Source organism: Gadus chalcogrammus, chromosome 1 (genome assembly GCF_026213295.1).
Source record: "Gadus chalcogrammus isolate NIFS_2021 chromosome 1, NIFS_Gcha_1.0, whole genome shotgun sequence".
NCBI classification, from domain to species: Eukaryota; Metazoa; Chordata; class Actinopteri; order Gadiformes; family Gadidae; genus Gadus; species Gadus chalcogrammus.
In genome coordinates, this window is record NC_079412.1 from 10,226,396 (window position 1) to 10,245,769 (window position 19,374).

Sequence of the window (19,374 nt, forward strand, 5' to 3'; positions counted from 1 at the left end):
TGATGCATGGCTAGAAAACCATTGTGGAATATAACATTATGATTATGATGATGATGATGATGATGATGATGATGATGATGATGATGATGATGATGATGATGTTGCAGATAATGATGAAGATGGCGACGATGATGATGATTAATATTATTAATTGAATATCCCATTTTATAACACATGTGTGTGTGGCTCACCATAGAGTTCTGTCTGAGGCTGCTGGGATCACACTTGTCCTGAGTCTCCATCCATGGAATGATGGTCGGAAAACTGGTCTCATTTGGAATTCCAATAAGCGTCTGCAATGCATTAGAAAACAAACTTAGTTTCAACTTAGTTTCTCTACCATGCTCATTAAATGTCATATGTTCAAATGTTAAAGACTAATAATTCCATGTAAAGGACTTTAAGACAAACTTACCTCGACTGATAGATTTCGAGCAATTTCGTTGAGCTGGGACGAACTGTTTTTGACACTGATGCACGCATCCTCCACCCTGTCCCCAGTCGGAGCGCCTGAGGCTTTGGCAAAGATGAACACGATGGCAACGATGAATCTGAAGTTTGGCTCCATGACGACTGCTGTTTTGTTGTATGTGATGTCCAGCTTTGGTTCTCTTGCTGTGTTTCTGTGACCGGCTCTTGAACTTAGAATCGAATATATAGGCCTAGTGCAGCAGCGGCTGTGACTCACGCGGAGTTTCCTGGGCGAGTTCATCTCATTCAAATATTTTTTTTTTTATTATTATTATTATTATTTATTGTTATAAATCACGCAGGTAGGCTTGCACGTTTAATCGCACCGGAACCAAGTAATTTATTTTTGAATAATGCAGTTACATTGGGAATTTAATAAATTCATATATATTTTTTAATTGTATTATATAGGCCTCTGCAATGAAACCACATTATTATGGTTATTGATCCATCATTAATATAGTAGATGATCTTTCAAAATCAATTAGATATTAAAGGCAATTATGGAACCCTTAGAGAATGATCTATAGGCTATTCTACTGGGCTACTTTTTTCCATCTCCCCCTTCTGTAGCAGAATAATGTGTTATACGAGAGCAACCGATATAGGGGCATAGGTGGACGATATCACATCTTTTTCGTTCACAATTAAGAATTTAATATCTAGTTGTGTGTTTAACGCACACAACTAGGCTACATTTCCCGGGAAATTTGAGCAGCGCCTGAGCTGCCCACGCGTAACCCGTACACCTGATCATCGCCACCGCTCGGGAAAGTCTACAGCCGTTGAGATGGATGTTAACGCTTAAATAATCATAAAGTAGCAGACCCTGATTGGGTTCATATTTATTTTGTTGTTCAATTTATTTTTACCACTCTTGGATGGTTGGCCGCATTGTGATGGGAAATCCATTTAGGCCTATGTATATAAATTGTTTCTTACTGGCGAGATATATTCAATTAGTAGATATGCAACACGTGAACCTCCTAAGATGGCGCAATTTTATTTGTTCGCTATCTCGGGATATTGGGACATTTCCCATGATTTGAGATCTCAATCTCATCGCTTGACAGTCAAAAACGAATAAACCGCTAATAAAAACAAATACATCCCAGCAAAAAGTGTTACCTTGTTTATTTTTGGAGTAGGCACGTAGACCTACTAAAACAATTATTCACCTCATGCTCCGTGAATAGTGGGGAATAGCCCCCGAGGCCGAAGGTCGATGCTGGGGCTATTCCTATTCCCCATTCACTTCAACCTCGGCAAATAATTGTCAATTATTAGGCATTTGTTTAGGCTCTTAAAAAATGTTAAAGTCCATTAAGCTCGTAGTTGAAATAACATTTGATTTAAAAACATTGTTTACGCAGTTTTACTTTTGATTTTACTTCCAAACGTAGGTAGCCTACATCGCGGTCTCAAATGTCCCGGAAAATGTGTGGGTCTGCGTTCAACCTACAACTGCATACTCACTTCTTAATAAAAAAGTTGTGATAGGCTATGTGAAATGTGATATCGTCAATTTGTATGGCCCTTTATGGGTGCTGGTCTCTCAGAAGAAGGAGTTCAAAAGGTAGCCTAAAAAGAAAAAGAAAGAAAAACAAATAGTTCCCCTGAGAAGAGTATAAACAAACAACACACGTTTTCACAAGATACAAGATAGTTCACACACACAAAAAGGAATTCCGCCAGAGGCTGATGCCGGCGGGAAAACCCAGAGGGGATGATGCGGCTGAGTGAGTTAGCCGAGTGCGTCTCAAATAAATCACACGGAATGGCCTGCCAAATTCTAAATAAAAATGGACTGTTACAGTTATGCTCTCCATCGATGAGAAACCCTCTTTAACATGTCAACACATCTCTGCAATTATTTGAGCTTTAACTAGTGGACTTCAAACGGATTTATTTTAAATAAACGTTGTTGAAATAAATGCTTCAATCAATCAATCAAATTGGGTCCAATGTATATTATTAAATGAATAGTAACTTCACTACTACGACTGCATTGAGGATACACAACTTATATTCCCAATAACTAATGCAATGTAATTTATGTCGTTAACCTTTATTGGTAGTATTCATGGGGACAGCAAGGCTGTGCAATTCTTGATTAAATTATGCCTCCATGATTCATAGCCATCACAATCACTGTTTGTGTAGTGATTGTAAACACTACGCAATCACTACGCTCCCAACACAAACACTTTTACGTTTGTGTAGTGTTCAGCAACTCAGTAGTGTCGTTGAACCGTAGTGTGGTTGAACCGTAGTGTTGTTGAACATCCCCCTACTGGAAGCGGATGTACTTTCATTCTTCTGTTATTGTTGTGAACCAGCATGTGTCGACTTTGTATGTGAAATAGTATTTGACAACTAGCCGTAATCGTTATGTAGGTGACGCTAAACCTTTAATTCACCGCAATTATTTTGAAATATAACTAAAATATTTCAACGTCTACATGTTGTTAGCTACCTTAGCATATGTGTAGCCCTGGTATGATAGCTACAACACCGCTATACTGTCTAACTGGATCTATAACGCAAGGGTAACCGAACGAACCTTCGCTACGATAACGGTTTAAATCAGCTCTAATAAGGAGGATGCTACTATGATCTTGCGTGTTTTTCTATTGCAACATGATTACCATTGATGATAAATGAGTTGTGGGATAGCTAATGGGTTAGCCACGCTACTTTAGCTGCTTCCAGAATATGCGCTCTTTTCCTAAACAGCGCTAGAACCCAATAGTGTGATCTCGCTTTTTGACTTGTTAGCTAACTTTGTATTTTTACTGTCACGAGTACTACAAAAAAATACATATTTCAATACTAGTTTTTACTTTCTTCCTTATTTTAGGCCGACTAAGCTTCACTCATGATGAACTTTGACGGTCTTGACCAAGGGATGGGCGACTACTCGCCCACCCTCCATGGGTCCTTGGACACCGGGATGGAGCCTTCGATGGACCCCCGGATCACTCAGAATATGATACAAGGCGTGGAGATGGACTCAGAGGGACTGGCGGTTGAAGTGCCCGAGTCTGTGCATCTTTTAGAGGGCATGTTCTCTGAGTTGCACAGTGTTGCAGCAGAAGTTGGCATCCCAGTTACTGCAACTCATTTTGATCTACAAGAGGAGTTGCTCTGGATGGGAAATCACAGAGTAAGATACTCAGCTGATTTTAGGAGACATATTTGAATATATTAACCCGATACAATTGTTAGTACATTAATAAACCATTTATTATTGGTTTTAATTCCGTTCTAAGCATTACCTAACAGTTAACTAATGGTCAAGTTATAATTGACTAATGGTTAATGGTAACTACAGTAATCATGTTCAGATTAACCTTCACCCAAACCCCTATGCTAATGCTCTATAATGATCTTTATAACTGCATAACTAATGTTAATGAATGTTTAGTTAACAAACTCTTATTTTAAAGTGTTACCAATTTTATTTATAAATGTATGTATTACTCACTTACTCAACTGTTTTATTTCTTTAGGGTCATGCCAGTTCCTTTTTCGGGCCTACGATGGGCCGATATTCGTCTTTCCAAGTGCACTCAGCTGATGACATCCGCCAGATCCATAGCTTAGAAACGGGTGTGCTCTTCCTGTCAAAGACCAATCTCAAATGTTGTACCCGTGGCGGCTTTGTCATGTTTGATTACCCGTAAGTAACATAAGAATCCAGACTTCTTTTGCAATAGCCCCTTTTGAAATTATGTTAAACATTTTTTGCTTCCAACAGGATGGATGAAGGAGCAGATATGCACAGCCTCCTTATGACGGACACCAACACTCTGATCATGGGTGGGCTGCACAACTATATAGTAGAGTTTGACTTGAATACTGTTCAAGAGACTCAGAAGGTGATTCCATCAGCGTTGTGGACATTGTTGATACATCGATTCCCGGCTTACTTTGAAAGTAACATTGTTAGTGTGTGTGTGTGTGTGTGTTCGCATGTTTGCTTTCATTGGCAGGTTACAGTGGAGATGCCTGGAGTGGCAATCATGCGGCAGTCCAGTCGCTTTTTCTTCTGTGGTCACACGTCCGGAAAGGTGGGTGTGGACTAGGTCCTTCTCCTCGCTAAGCGTGGACGTCAACACGCTGGGAAGGTGGTTGTGGACTAGGTCCTTCTCCCCAGTGAGCGTGGACGTCAACACGCTGGGAAGGTGGGTGTGGACTAGGTCCTTCTCCCCAGTGAGCGTGGACGTCAACACGCTGGGAAGGTGGGTGTGGACTAGGTCCTTCTCCCCAGTGAGTGTGGACTAGGTCCTTCTCCCCAGTGAGTGTGGACTAGGTCCTTCTCCCCAGTGAGTGTGGACTAGGTCCTTCTCCCCAGTGAGCGTGGACTAGGTCCTTCTCCCCAGTGAGCGTGGACTAGGTCCTTCTCCCCAGTGAGCGTGGACTAGGTCCTTCTCCCCAGTGAGTGTGGACTAGGTCCTTCTCCCCAGTGAGTGTGGACTAGGTCCTTCTCCCCAGTGAGTGTGGACTAGGTCCTTCTCCCCAGTGAGTGTGGACTAGGTCCTTCTCCCCAGTGAGTGTGGACTAGGTCCTTCTCCCCAGTGGACGTCAATACGCTGGCCTTGCATCAACCCTCCCTCCTCCGCCCAGGTGACCCTGCGAGACATGCGTACCTTCAAGACGGAGCACGAGTTCGACGCCTTCTCGGGCAGCCTGTCCGACTTCGACGTCCACGGGAACCTGCTGGCGGCCTGTGGCTTCTCCAGCCGGGGGATGAACGGGCTGGCGTGCGACCGCTTCCTCATGGTGTACGACCTCCGCATGATGCGGGCCGTCACCCCGCTGCAGGTCCACGTGGACCCGCTGTTCCTGCGCTTCATCCCCACCTACACCGCCCGGCTGGCCATCATCTCACAGTCAGGTGAGAGGGAGGGAGGGAGAGAGAGAGAGAGAGAGAGAGAGAGAGAGAGAGAGAGAGAGAGAGAGAGAGAGAGAGAGAGAGAGAGAGAGAGAGAGAGAGAGAGAGAGAGAGAGAGAGAGAGAGAGAGAGAGAGAGAGAGAGAGAGGGAGAGGGAGAGGGAGAGAGAGGGAGAGGGAGAGCGAGACTCTTGGTTAGTCAGTCCTTTAGCAAGGCTGTTAACTATTCTGTCTGTTACAGATGTTGTTTAGCAAAGCTAAATCCATTGATCCACTTCTCCTCCCACCACCAGGCCAGTGTCAGTTCTGTGAGCCCACGGGGCTCGCCAACGTGGCAGACGTCTTCCACGTGAACACGGGGGGCCAACTGCTCATGAGCTTCGACGTGTCGTCCAGCAAGCAGGCCCTGGCCTTCGGGGACTCCGGGGGGGGCGTGCACCTGTGGTCGGATGCGCCCGAGGTGTCCTACAACGACTACTCCCGCGAGACCGAGTTTGCCCATCCCTGCCTCGTGGACTCGTTGCACCAGCTGGACTGGAACCATGAACTGCTGCCCCTGTCCCTCATCCCCACGCCCCTGACCAGTGCGGAGCAGCTGCTGTCCGACTGGCCCACCCCCATGGTCACCCCCAGGCCCAGGTTAGGCACTGGCCATCTCTATGGCCCCGCAGTGATTCCAGTTGGACCGTTGGTGACGGCCCTTGTGTCGGACGATACGACTCAGTGTCCTACATGAAGACACAGAGTGGACGTTTATATTCAATGTATCTTATATTCTGATGTTTTCAGACTATGAAGCTTATTTTCAAGAACAACAGTTTTTTTATATCTTTATTCTACTGCATATGTATGAACTAACATAAGCTCTTCTTTGTTTACCACTACAGGCGATCGCCTGCTGTCGACCCAGAGATCCTACGAACAATGAAAACTGTCGGTTTCATTGGCTACGCCGCCAATCAACGCACCCGCCCTCGCAATCAGGCATGTACCAAACCCTCCACTCGTGTATTTGATACAGAGCAACAACTCAAGGGTTAGGTTCTTAATGACAATGTATTCCTGGTGTTTTGTTTGACCTAGGTACCGTACAAGATTAAAGAAGTGGAGCTGGACTACGATAACTACAATCAGGTGCCTGAATCACCCATCGGCCGAGAGGAAGAAACACACCTTTACATGGTGCCCAAAAAGTACAGAAAGGTTAGACTCAACAAGGACTTTCCCTTTCTCAAGCTTGAGGTGACTCCATCATCTGTTCTGTTTCTAACACGCCCGTTTTTTGACCGGGTCATACCCCACAGGTGACCATCAAGTACTCTAAACTCGGACTGGAGGACTTTGACTTCAAGCACTACAACAGAACCCTGTTTGCAGGCCTGGAGCCGCACATTCCCAATGCATACTGTAACTGCATGATCCAGGTAATGACTTCCTGTTGTGAAACATTGTTCCCTCTTCTTGATGATTTGTTTTCACTGGTAGTACCAGCGCTGTGTTTGCTGACGGCTCTGCCCGTGGACGCGCCAGGTGCTGTACTTCCTGGAGCCCATCCGCTGCCTGGTGCAGAACCACCTCTGCCAGAAGGAGTTCTGCCTGGCCTGTGAGCTCGGCTTCCTCTTCCACATGCTGGACCTGTCCCGTGGTGACCCGTGTCAGGTAGACCCCCACACCACAGTACACTCACTGGGTAGAGAGTGTACCGTCAAGGCTCGGTCCTGATCGCAGGCGCCCGGCTTCGATTCCCGCCCAGGGTCCTTTGCTACATGTCCTTCCCTCAGATCTCCCGAACCTTCCTGTCCATCTCACTCTATCATAAAGCATAAAAATGCAAAAATAAAAATCTTGGAGAAAAAAAAGAAATCAATAGAAGACTAATCATCTTCACATCAGTGCTCCAGATGTAGGATGCGCATTCACAAAGCATTAAAAGCCAGAAGCCAATCTTCCTCCCGCCTCGCTCTCCCACGCAGGCCAGCAACTTCCTGCGGGCCTTCCGCACCATCCCCGAGGCCTCGGCGCTGGGGCTGATCCTGGCCGACTCGGACGAGCAGACGGGCAAGGCCCGGCTGGGCCGCCTCATCCAGAGCTGGAACCGCTTCATCCTCACGCAGCTGCACCAGGAGACCCAGGAGCAGGAGGGCCCGCAGGCCTACCGCGGAGCCAGCAGCAGGTTGGCACGGCCCCCCCCCTGTCCCCGGATCAGCCCCGTCTGACCCCCCGCTCCCACCCCCTCACTCACTCTGCCAACGGTTCAGTGGTTCATGACTGACCCGCTCCCACGTACCTGGGGCGAATGTCTGGCTGCGACTTGGTCAGGATCGGGGGTTCTTCGTCTGCTTTTTGGGTTCTTCCAAGTTACCTCAGGGTCTAGAATACGGCGCTAGAACGCGTCACAAAGAGGAGAGTCTGCTGCTGTGAAGCCACAGGCTGGAGCCCTTAAACGGAGGTGTTGACCGCCCCCCCCCTGTCTCCTGTCTCCTGCGTGTGTCTCAGTGCTGTAGGCTCGTCGGGGGAGTCTGTGATCGGCCGGCTGTTTGGCTGCGAGGTGGAGAACAGCAGCCTGTGTCGCTGTGGCAAGGAGACGGTGCGCACCTCCCTAACGCTGCTCTTCACCATGCACTACCCCGAGCACAACCCCCACGGTGAGCCCCCCCCCGTCTGGGCCGCTGCCCAACAGAGATGGGGCTTTGTATCCCAGGAAGTTTCATTTTAATACTGCAATCATCTTTTCAGCCTTGTTGACCAATTACGGAATTACGTCTGGCTCTAGACCTAGGGGTGGGGGGGAGGGGTGTGGGGGGGGTGGGGGGGGTGGGGGGGGGGGGGTGGTATGGAAAGCCAAGAAGGCCACAATCCGGACCTAGAATGGCGCGGTAAAAGTGCAAAACCGCACGGAATCCGTACGGAATCCGTACGGAAACCGTACGGAATCCGTACGGTTTCCGTACGGATTCCGTACGGTTTGGCAAGAATTCCGTACGGAATCCGTACGGTTTTGAATGACTAATAGCCGCGGCTATTAGTCATTCACTCCGGCTATTAGTCATTCACTCCGGCTATTAGTTATTCACTCCGGCTATTAGGTATGCAGAACGAGCCCCTCCCTCTTCTTTGCTTGACCGCTAAGTTTGAAGGCTGTCTAACCGATCAGAGCTGCAGTGCCTCGATGTTTCGCTGTAACATAAAGCTGTGTTGTCTTTACTAGTTTCACTACAATGTAATGACCACCATTAGCTAGTGGAAAATACATTTGTGTCTAGTACAGTGATATATTTGTATATGTTAGGCTATATATTGAGATGGCAGTGTGCGAAATACCCGACAATATTCGGGGATGTCCTCATCCACAGATTGTTCTCGATATGCAGTAGCCTGCTAGGCCATAACATTACATAACATGAACATGAACTGAATAAATGCCAGGTATATAGCATATCGGAGACGGGCACACAATCAGTGCATTTGCAAATGAGAGCCTGCAGTATGACCGATCTTGTGACATGTGGTCGGAGAGAGATCGTGTGTGTGTGTGTGTGTGTGTGTGTGTGTGTGTGTGTGTGTGTGTGTGTGTGTGTGTGTGTGTGTGTGTGTGTGTGTGTGTGTGTGTGTGTGTGTGTGTGTGTGTGTGTGTGTGTGTGTGTGTGTGTGTGCGTGTGGAGCAAGTTGTTGAAGGAAGTGTTTCTATTTGACGTTACAATATTTCATGGATGCAAGCAAGCCAAGACAATCAATCTCTATATCTATAGCCTACATGACAACACACACACACACACACACACACACACACACACACACACACACACACACACACACACACACACACACACACACACACACACACACACACACACACACACACAGACACGACACGCACACACTGGTAAAGCAATAGGAGCCTGCATTGGCTAAAGTTGTTGCGATGCGCGTTATTTTATAACAGGGAGGGGCAAAGTTGTGCATTACATTGATCCTGAAAGCCTATGTCCTAGAATAATTCATTTGTATTACGTTTTAGGCCATCTCACTAAAGGTCACTTAATTGTCGCATATTTAAGCTCACCAAGTCCAGTATTCAGAATGAAAAGCATTTATTCACAAATAGGCCTACGTTCTATTTTTTTGACAAGCGGAGCCGATCGTCATGTGCAAGTATGCAAATTAGCCATGTGCGGCAAACAGAAGATAGACGCAATGAACTGATTTTTGTGCATTGTTGTGGATATGTAGGCTGTTTAGTTGTGGTTGTTTGTGGTCGTATTATTGAAACAGTCTTGCCTTGGAGTTGGAGAAGTTGGAGTGATTGTGTGAATGTGCGAGAGAGAGCGCACCTGCCGTGGTGATGTTGGGCTTGTAATGGGCTTATATGTGATCAATGATGTATCTGTCTGATCGTATTAGCTGTAGATGGATGGTTAAATAATGTCACAAGATCGGTCATACTGCAGGCTCTCATTTGCAAATGCACTGATTGTGTGCCCGTCTCCGATATGCTATATACCTGGCATTTATTCAGTTCATGTTCTTCTGAGTGCGCAAGAACGGTGCCAATTATTGTCGTGTTTGCATTGTAATGCACAACTTTGCCCCTCCCTGTTATAAAATAACGCGCATCGCAACAACTTTAGCCAATGCAGGCTCCTATTGCTTTACCAGTGTGTTTAAAGTGTGTGCGTGTCGTGTGTGTGTGTGTGTGTGTGTGTGTGTGTGTGTGTGTGTGTGTGTGTGTGTGTGTGTGTGTGTGTGTGTGTGTGTGTGTGTGTGTGTGTGTGTGTGTGTGTGTGTGTGTTGTCATGTATAGGCTATAGATATAGAGATTGATCGTCTTGGCTTGCTTGCATCCATGAAATATTGTAACGTCAAATAGAAACACTTCCTTCAACAACTTGCTCTACACGCACACACACACACACACACACACACACACACACACACACACACACACACACACACACACACACACACACACACACACACACACACACACACACACACACACACACACACACACACACACACACACACACACACACACACGACTCTCTCCGACCACATGTCACAAGATCGGTCATACTGCAGGCTCTCATTTGCAAATGCACTGATTGTGTGCCCGTCTCCGATATGCTATATACCTGGCATTTATTCAGTTCATGTTATGTAATGTTATGGCCTAGCAGGCGACTGCATATCGAGAACAATCTGGGGATGAGGACATCCCCGAATATTGTCGGGTATTTCGCACACTGCCATCTCAATATAGCCTAACATATACAATTATATCACTGTAGGCTACTAGACACAAATGTATTTTCCACTAGCTAATGGTGGTCCTTACATTGTAGTGAAACTAGTAAAGACAACACAGCTTTATGTTACAGCGAAACATCGAGGCACTGCAGCTCTGATCGGTTAGACAGCCTTCAAACTTTTAGCGGTCAAGCAAAGAAGAGGGAGGGGCTCGTTCTGCATACCTAATAGCCGGAGTGACCGGAGTGAATGACTAATAGCCGGAGTGAATGACTAATAGCCGCGGCTATTAGTCATTCAAAACCGTACGGAATCCGTACGGAAACCGTACGGAATCCGTACGGAATTCTTGCCAAACCGTACGGAATCCGTACGGAATCCGTGCGGTTTTGCACTTTTACCGCGCCATTCTAGGTCCGGATTGTGGCCTTCTTGGCTTTCCATAGGGTGGGGGCTCTTTCTTGGGCTAAGAGGGCAGCGGGTTACTGAGGTTGTGTTCCTGTTTTGTGCCCCGGGCAGAAAAAGCGGTGAAAGAGCATGACTTTGTGGAGATCCTGAAGAAGAGCATCTGTCTGGAGCAGAGCACGCAGGCCTGGTGTGAGAACTGTGAGAAGTACCAGCCAACGGTAGGTTGCCCCGGCGGGGGAACCAGATACTGAGGAATCAGAGGTCAGACACAAGGGGTGGCAAACAGAGGGTGTCGTCATATGGCATTCACATATTATCTTACTTCCTTAATGCGACGCAATGCGTGTGATGTAATGTTTACGGGTAGTGCAGATGGAATGTGTCTTTGGGCTGTCAGGATTTGGTTAATATGAGGAAGAGTGTGGATGTCAGCTTGTGGTTGTAATTGGTTTCGCTTTCCCTGTGTAGAAGAGGGCAAAATGATCGTGTTTCGGATGTGAAATCAAATACACATTTGTTTTTTACTTTTTTTAAGGACAGTTCCGGTATTTTTAACATTGAGCCCCCTTTCTGGTTTGTCAAGGATGAAACAGAGTGTTTGACACTGAAATGTTGACTTGGTCCTGTCTCGGGTGTTTGGCTCATTTCGATCTGCCCCTGCCTGTTATCTGGCTACGAGCATTCACAAACATGTCCTTAAAACCACCCTAAACGTTAGTTTTCAGAAATGTGCAACTCACTGTCAGCCACTCTATTTCATCCTAGACAAACCAGAAAGGGGGCTCAATGTTCCAAATAACCGAATTGTCCTTTAAGTCTTGAAAACATGACCCAAACGTATCCTCCTTTGGTTTCTGCTTGTTTCCTGATACAGGTGCAGACACGCAACATCCGGTGTCTCCCCGACGTCCTGGTCATCAACTGTGAGGTGAACAGCGCCAAGGAGGCCGAGTTCTGGAGGGCGCAGGCCGAGGTGAGTGGTGAGACGGTGGGAGCAACGCTGCGCCTCTCTCCGGCGGTCACTAACGCTGTCCCCCCCCCTCTGCTGTGGACCCCAGTATGCCTTCAACAAAGCCAAGCAGAAGGAGGCCGCAGAGCCCCCGAAGCCCAAGGAGCCGGAGCCGCTGCCTACAGAGTGGTGCCACGAGTAAACGCCCTCCTCCGCCCTACACCTGTTGAATCCACCGGCCCCTTGTCCGTGCACACACTGAGCGGACTCTTTTCTTCTCCCACCCTCCAGCGGGGAGGACATGCGCGGCAGCGAGGGCATCACCTTCAACACGCGGGCAGAGGACCTGCGCCACGTGTGGATCCCCCTCACCATGAAGATGACCATCAGCAAGACCCAGAGCCTGGAGGTCGTCAACTGGCCCGAGGCCGAGGAGGTGAGGCGCTGGGGGGACGGCAGGGAACATATTGGTAGTCCCTGATGCCGCTTTTCCCCCGAAAAGTACCTCTTCGACGTGGGCGGGTCGCATGGGTCGCATGGGTAAGCATGCGCGAAACTGCGCATGCTTATCCACGAGACGCATAGACAGACAGGGCTACACACAGGAGCGTCTCCACCTCTGTCGCGGGCCACGGCGTGTTGTTGCGCGCTGATCCTGCGGTGTTCAATAATCAATCACTATTGTTGACTGAACGCTGATGCTAGTATTTATAGATGCCGGTGTCGTGCCGAAAATGGAATCCCCGTTTGAAATCGCACCCTCTCTCCGCCTGAACGCGCTTTCTCTTATTCCGTCTGTGCTTTCTAGGTTCACATCATGCATACATGTATGAATTGTAAACTATTACGTATTTTAGTGCCATCATCGTGTGATGATATGATATAAACACTGCTATAGCGCGGAGAGGGTCCGCGATATCAGGCGGGGATTCCATTTTCAACACCTGGCGTCGGGTGACAGGCTCGGAAGTCGCGCTCGTCCAGTGGTGTAACTCTTTGGCCAATCAGTGGCCAGCAGCCTGTTTACGTCACACAAAAGCACCGGTTCAGCTCTCATGGAACCATGACGGAGGTGAGACCCAAAAAGTACCAGGTACCATATTTTGGCGATGGAAAAGCAAAAAAAGGCGGGCGAGGTGAGTTGAGCTGGTACTGTCGGTGGAAAAGCGGCATAAGTATGGGTCTCTTGGAGTGAGTACAAAGCATTTGCTGCTTATGGGTTCAGGAATGCAATTGGTGCGTCTCATGATCATATGTGTTGTTTTAGGTTTTTTTCCGGCGGCAGAGATAACCCCCTCTTGGGTTCCGAGGTCTTGCTGAGGTCATTTGAAATTATTTACGACAATACAAATTATAAATCAATGGAAAAGTTAACTATATGATTTCATATAACAATGAACTCAAACCCAATCCAGTAGAACCCCATAGGTTACTATTCCAATGATTGGTCCTTCACTGCAAAAATATTCCAGTCAACAAGGCGGAAGCAAGTTTTCAAACCAACTTCTAATGGACTGGCAGATATGCTCCTGATCATTCCCAAATCCGTCGAGGCATGAAGGCTTTTCCCGATCCTCCAAAAGCGAGAGGCTAATGCTAAAGAAGTCTGTGGGTCCAATAAGAGAGGGGCCTTCCTCCTGTAACGCGCTGCCTCTGTGTCGCCCCCTAGCTGAGCACCGCAGAGGAGGAGGACGGGGCCTGCCTCTTCGACCTGGTGGTCACCGTGCCCCACCTGCTGGACGCCCGCACGGGGGGCAACCTGGTGGCTCACATCAAGGTGGGGGAGACCTACCACGTGAGGAAAGAGGTGAGTCACTCACACGCCCCGCGGCCAGAGGGGGACGTCCTGTAGAGGAGGCCGATCCGCACAGGTGGGACGGCGTGTCTGGCGGAACCTGAAGTCTGTGTGTCCTGTCCTTGCAGGGGGTGACACACCAGCAGTGGTACCTGTTCAACGATTTCCTCATCGAGCCCGTGGACAAGGTCCGTATTCTGGCGACGTATGAAAGCGGATGTTCCCATTTGTTTTGTTTAGAGTTTGAGGTGGTGTTTTATTTGAGGGGATTTTAAGGAACTGTTGTTTTTCTGACAGACGGAAGCAGCCCAGTTTGATGTGAATTGGAAGGTGCCGGCCATTTTGTACTACGCCAAGAGGAACTACCACTCCAAATACGACCTCCGCAGTAAGTCCACGGCTCTTTCCATCGATCAAGCTATGAATGGCGTCATTTAATATTCCAGAAGAGGGTTTGAGGGGACGCTCCTCACCATGAGCGCCCGGCTCTCTCCTCTCCCAGTTAAGAACCCCATCGAGGCCAGCGTCCTGCTGACCGAGGCCTCGCTGGCCCGCAAGCAGAGGAAGAGCCACGCCACCTTCATCCCCCTCATGGTCAGCGAGATGCCCCAGGCCGGGGACCTGGTGGGGCTGGACGCTGAGTTCGTCACGCTCAACCAGGTGGGTCCGCCATGGAGGAGCACGGCTCCGGACTCACCTTTTACACCAGGGGCCGGGGGCCACTCACCTTTCACATAGCGGGAGAAGCACATTTTTTGGTCGAACCAAAACTGGGGGAATGCGTCGATGCTTTATTTAATTTTTAAATGAAGTGCAAAAGATGTACCAAAATCCTCCTGTACGTACATTGACCACCTGAAGTGGTTATCGTTCAACGTCTTGACTCCTTCCTATGTGAACAGGAAGAGGCGGAGCTTCGCAGCGACGGCACCAAGTCCACCATCAAGCCCAGCCAGATGTCTGTGGCTAGGATCACTTGTGTGCGCGGTCAGGGCACCAACGAGGGGGTGCCCTTCATCGATGACTACATCTCCACCCAGGAGCAGGTACGTTAGGAGGCGAAAGGATCAAAAGATGCGCTGTATGCAACACAGACATTCACATTCATCTTTTAATCTTCTGCAGGGAATTGGAATCCCAAGTAGTTTAATTATTTTGAATGTGTAAACCTTGTGCTTTCACACTTCCTCGTCGAAGGTGGTGGACTACCTGACCCAGTACTCGGGCATCAAACCAGGAGATTTGGATGCCAAGATCTCCTCCAAACACCTGACCACCCTGAAGTCCACGTACCTGAAGCTGCGGTTCCTCATCGACACCGGCGTGCGCTTCGTGGGCCACGGGCTGCAGAAGGACTTCCGCGTCATCAACCTACTGGTACGCTGCAGTACATGTGGGGTTGAAGCCTGTGTAGTCAGTGCTCATGTTGTGTTGAAGCCTGTGTAGTCAGTGCTCATGTTGTGTTGAAGCCTGTGTAGTCAGTGCTCATGTTGTGTTCAGGTAATGTACGTTATATTTCCATAGTTTGCGGGGGCCCTACTTGGTTACAACTAGGTATGGTTATAAAAGGTGATGTGCACGTTTATAACTTACTTTCTAATAAGTTTGTTGCAACAGGAATATGCGTTCGTATCACTCGTCTCATTCTCTGCGTGTATCTTCTTAGGTTCTGAAGGACCAGGTGGTGGACACTGTGTACCTGTTCCACATGCCCCGCAAGAGGATGATCTCTCTCCGCTTCCTGGCCTGGTACTTCCTGGGTAGGTCGGCGCGCGGCTCCTCGACCAGCCTGTCCTTCCACCTTAGTGGTTAACCGTCTCTCCTGGAGCCGGAATGCCCTGAGTCACCCCCAGGTTCCCTGTCCCCTGTCCCCAGACCTCAACATCCAGGGGGAGACCCACGACAGCATAGAGGACGCCCGCACCGCCCTGCAGCTCTACAGGAAGTACCTGGAGCTGAGCCGCGGCGGCGGGACGGACGAAGTGAGGAAGGCGCTGAAGGGGCTCTACGAGAAGGGCCGCAAGATGGACTGGAAGGTGCCGGAGGCGGACGCCGGCGACGGTCAAGGTAGCCCAAAAAGTACGACTGGACATTGAGGCTCGATGAGGCCCGCCCGGGCGAAGGGGTCCTGGAGGAATGGGAGGGGGTCAAATGAGAGCTGCAGAATGCGGGCTCGCCCACGTTGATTGACAGCCCTGTCTTTTGTCGTCCCCGTCAGGCGGTGGAGTGTTCCCGTCTGTGATGTCGCTGTGAGGAGCTGACGCCTTCCGCTCCAAGAGGGTTAGCGGACCAATGTAAATACGTTCTCCTGTACGTTGTACACTTTTTTCCTGGTGCTCGTACCGTACAGGTGAAACTATTTGACATATCAAGGAATGAGAACCTTTGACATCTCGGTTCCCTCAGTTGGGACTTTTTTGCGTCTAATTCTTTATTGAACGTGAGCAAAGTGGATAAAATACCAATGGTTTTTTTGTATGTAAATAAAGTTGATTTGATGACCTTGAAATTGAATTGTGATTATTTAGGGCTTTTTCAATTTAATAGATGAGCTTGTTTGTTAATATTTAAGGTTGAATAACTTAAAATTCAACCTTAAAGTAATAATCTTACTCAAAGCTATGCAACACATCCAACTATAGGAGTCTGTGTTTCAACTTGACACTCTGCTGTGGTATGGGTGAGGACGTGCAGTGTCAGGTGTGAAGCTACCAAACAAGTTTTAAAAAGGCACTGCACTAGTTTAGCCAAACATCCTTAATGGCAATTGCCTCTTTGTTTAACAAACGACTCCATCTAGTGGTCGTATTTGGTATTATGCACATTATATTAAAAATAGATCATAGCCTCCAGTAAGTCCAGCCCAGACTTTGTTTATAACCCTATATTTCCCCTGTGGGAGAGAGTCATCTAATGTTTATATTAACCCTTATAAGGTGTTCGGGTCTGTGGGACCCGTTTTCAGTTTTTAGCTTTATAAAAGTGATACAAATAATTATTTTTTTGAACTAAGATTCATTGGCTTTGGCTCATTTTCTGTGAGGAACATAAATCAGAAAACATTTTCAATGACCCCCCCTGTATACCCCCCCATCACATTTATATTACACACAGGGTGTTTGTGTGTGTGTGTGTGTGTGTGTGTGTGTGTGTGTGTGTGTGTGTGTGTGTGTGTGTGTGTGTGTGTGTGTGTGTGTGTGTGTGTGTGTGTGTGTGTGTGTGTGTGTGTGTGTGTGAGAGAGAGAGAGAGAGAGAGGGGGAAAGAGTAAAGCAGGTGAATGGGCCCTTGGTGTGAGCACCCACAGTGTGCACCCACTGTTTGCAACCTTGTGCATCCCGCGCAAGGTTGCAAAATTGGAGCACCCAACACTATCAAGCTTGGGGACCTGACACTATAAAAAAGCTCTGTCAGCGTGGTTCCATACCACAACTGATCAAGATGGCAAAGCGATTCTCTGTTCAGACTGCCCTACAGTTGATATTTGAAGAGACAGAGGGTTTTGATGGTGATGCAGAGGAAATAGTTTCGGAAAGTGAGGATAACATTTAAGAGTCTGACACCGAGTTTGAAGAGGAGGATGAGCATCAGCCAGCTCCGAAACGTAAAAGAGCCTCAGGACTAGCCCTTCAGCAGCCAGGACAAGCCTGCGAGCAGCAAGCCCCAGGACCATCCCGTGAGCAGCCAGGACCAGCCCGCAAGCAGCCAGCCCCAGGAACATCCCGTGAGCAGCCAGGACCAGCCCGCGAGCAGCCAACCCCAGGACCAACCCGCGAGTAGCCAGCCCCAGTACCAGCCCGCGAGCAGCCAGCCCCAGGACCAACCCGCGAGCAGCCAGCCCCAGGACCAACCCACAAGCAGCCAGCCCCAGGAACAACCCGCAAGCAGCCAGCCCCAGGACCAACCCGCGAGCAGCCAGCCCCAGGACCATCCCGCAAGCAGCCAGCCCCAGGAACAACCCGCAAGCAGCCAGCCCCAGGACCAACCCACAAGCAGCCAGCCCCAGGAACAACCCGCAAGCAGCCAGCCCCAGGACCAACCCGCAAGCAGCCAGCCCCAGGACCATCCCGCAAGCAGCCAGCCCCAGGACCAACCCGCAAGCAGCCAGCCCCAGGAACAACCCGCAAGCAGTCAGCCCCAGAAACAACCCGCAAGCAGCCAGATGTAGGACCAGCCCGTCAGCCAAAAAGAAACGCTGTGAAGTGTGTGGACCCATGATGGACAGAAAAACACAATATACATGCAACCAGTGCAAAAAATACATATGCAATACACACACAGTGAGACTCTGCCCCTCATGGGTGGTATAGTCTGATATACGTATAATGGCTGTGTTCAAAGGCTTTAATGTGTTGTTCAGACAGATGTTATTAAGTATGTTTCAATTTCTAATGATGTTGATTATTTCCCAGTTATGCCTGTTTTATGAGGCATTTCCTTATTTTGTTGCATTTTAATAAATAAAAAAATAAAAACGAGTGGCACCTCTATTCATAAATGTGATTTAACAAAGGTAAAGGGATCAAATTTAACATATGTGTTGTTTATATTACTTGCAATTGGGTTAAGGGTAACCATTTGGTGAGTATTTAAAAAAAAAAGTTAGATTATGTTGAATTAAAAGGCCTAAAATGCAATGGGTCCACCAGACCCAGCAGCACCTCCTGTGTAACAAAAACACGAACACCCTATGAGGGTTAATTCAGGAGAATTTCAGGCACACTAGAGGCCTTCATGTCTAGAGACAAAGTGATGTGCTATGACACACGCCTCCACCTAGTGGCTGCCCAAGTCCCATAGGAAATGGGTGACCTAGTAAGCAAACCTCAAGTTAACATCTGGTTAGGGGAAATGGGTGACCTAGTTAGCAAACTTCAAATTAACATTTGGTTAGGTGAAATGGGTGACCTAGTTAGCAAACCTCAAATTAACATTTGGTTAGGTGAAATGGGTGACCTAGTTAGCAAACCTCAAATTAACATCTGGTTAGGTGAAATGGGTGACCTAGTTAGCAAACCTCAAATTAACATTTGGTTAGGTGAAATGGGTGACCTAGTTAGCAAACCTCAAATTAACATCTGGTTAGGTGCCAAGATACTTGCCTAAGGTCTTGATGCAACGGTTCCACTCCAGCAGACCAAAGCAATATATCGCCAACTTGTTCTGACGAATTGCAGTCAAGAGAGCAAAGGCCCCCACAGAAGAGACAAACTCCACAGAATGAATGTATTGCAAACCTTTTTTTATTCATAGTAAATGAAAAGTGTGCCATTCAGTGAGTGACAGAGAGACGGTCAGGGCTCGTTATGGGACAGGCAGGATGTCTTTGGTCCATACTTAGTGACAGGAGGGGGGGGGGGGGGTTGTTAAATGAGAGGAAGACAAGGCACTTTAGTTTCAGTTTGACAGTATAGAAGAAAAGTGAAAAAAGGACATGACATGTACACTGGAAGGCTGCATGGAGGAAAACTTCCACACAGAAAATAAAATATTCTAATATGATTACATAAAAATAAAAAAACGTTCCATGTAAGCGAGTAAACATGTATACAGCTAAATACACAAGGTAGAGCTCTGGAAAGGATTGAAGGGGAATAGGTGTTACTCGAG

At 48.0% G+C, this 19,374-nt stretch overlaps 1 protein-coding gene across 4 annotated transcripts; it reads left to right on the forward strand.

The window, feature by feature from the left end:
* Positions 1–2,746: 2,746 nt before the first annotated feature.
* On the forward strand, positions 2,747–16,292 carry pan2 (poly(A) specific ribonuclease subunit PAN2). Of its 4 annotated transcripts, none has more exons than XM_056588233.1 (26): positions 2,747–3,020; positions 3,332–3,637; positions 3,984–4,153; positions 4,232–4,352; positions 4,467–4,544; positions 5,101–5,371; positions 5,661–6,006; positions 6,255–6,351; positions 6,451–6,570; positions 6,672–6,791; positions 6,898–7,026; positions 7,341–7,540; positions 7,864–8,012; positions 11,134–11,240; positions 11,897–11,995; positions 12,081–12,169; positions 12,263–12,407; positions 13,641–13,778; positions 13,895–13,954; positions 14,064–14,154; positions 14,269–14,426; positions 14,669–14,812; positions 14,964–15,143; positions 15,433–15,526; positions 15,642–15,845; positions 15,985–16,292. In XM_056588233.1, exons 2-26 carry the CDS (start codon positions 3,350–3,352, stop codon positions 16,017–16,019), a joined length of 3,633 nt encoding a protein of 1,210 aa, XP_056444208.1. In that variant the 5' UTR covers positions 2,747–3,020; positions 3,332–3,349; the 3' UTR covers positions 16,020–16,292. The 4 variants fall into 4 exon arrangements, with proteins under 4 accessions (XP_056444208.1, XP_056444199.1, XP_056444225.1 ...); XM_056588224.1 differs by having other exon boundaries at positions 2,747–2,864; XM_056588250.1 differs by having other exon boundaries at positions 2,747–2,864; positions 15,642–15,833.
* Positions 16,293–19,374: the final 3,082 nt, after the last annotated feature.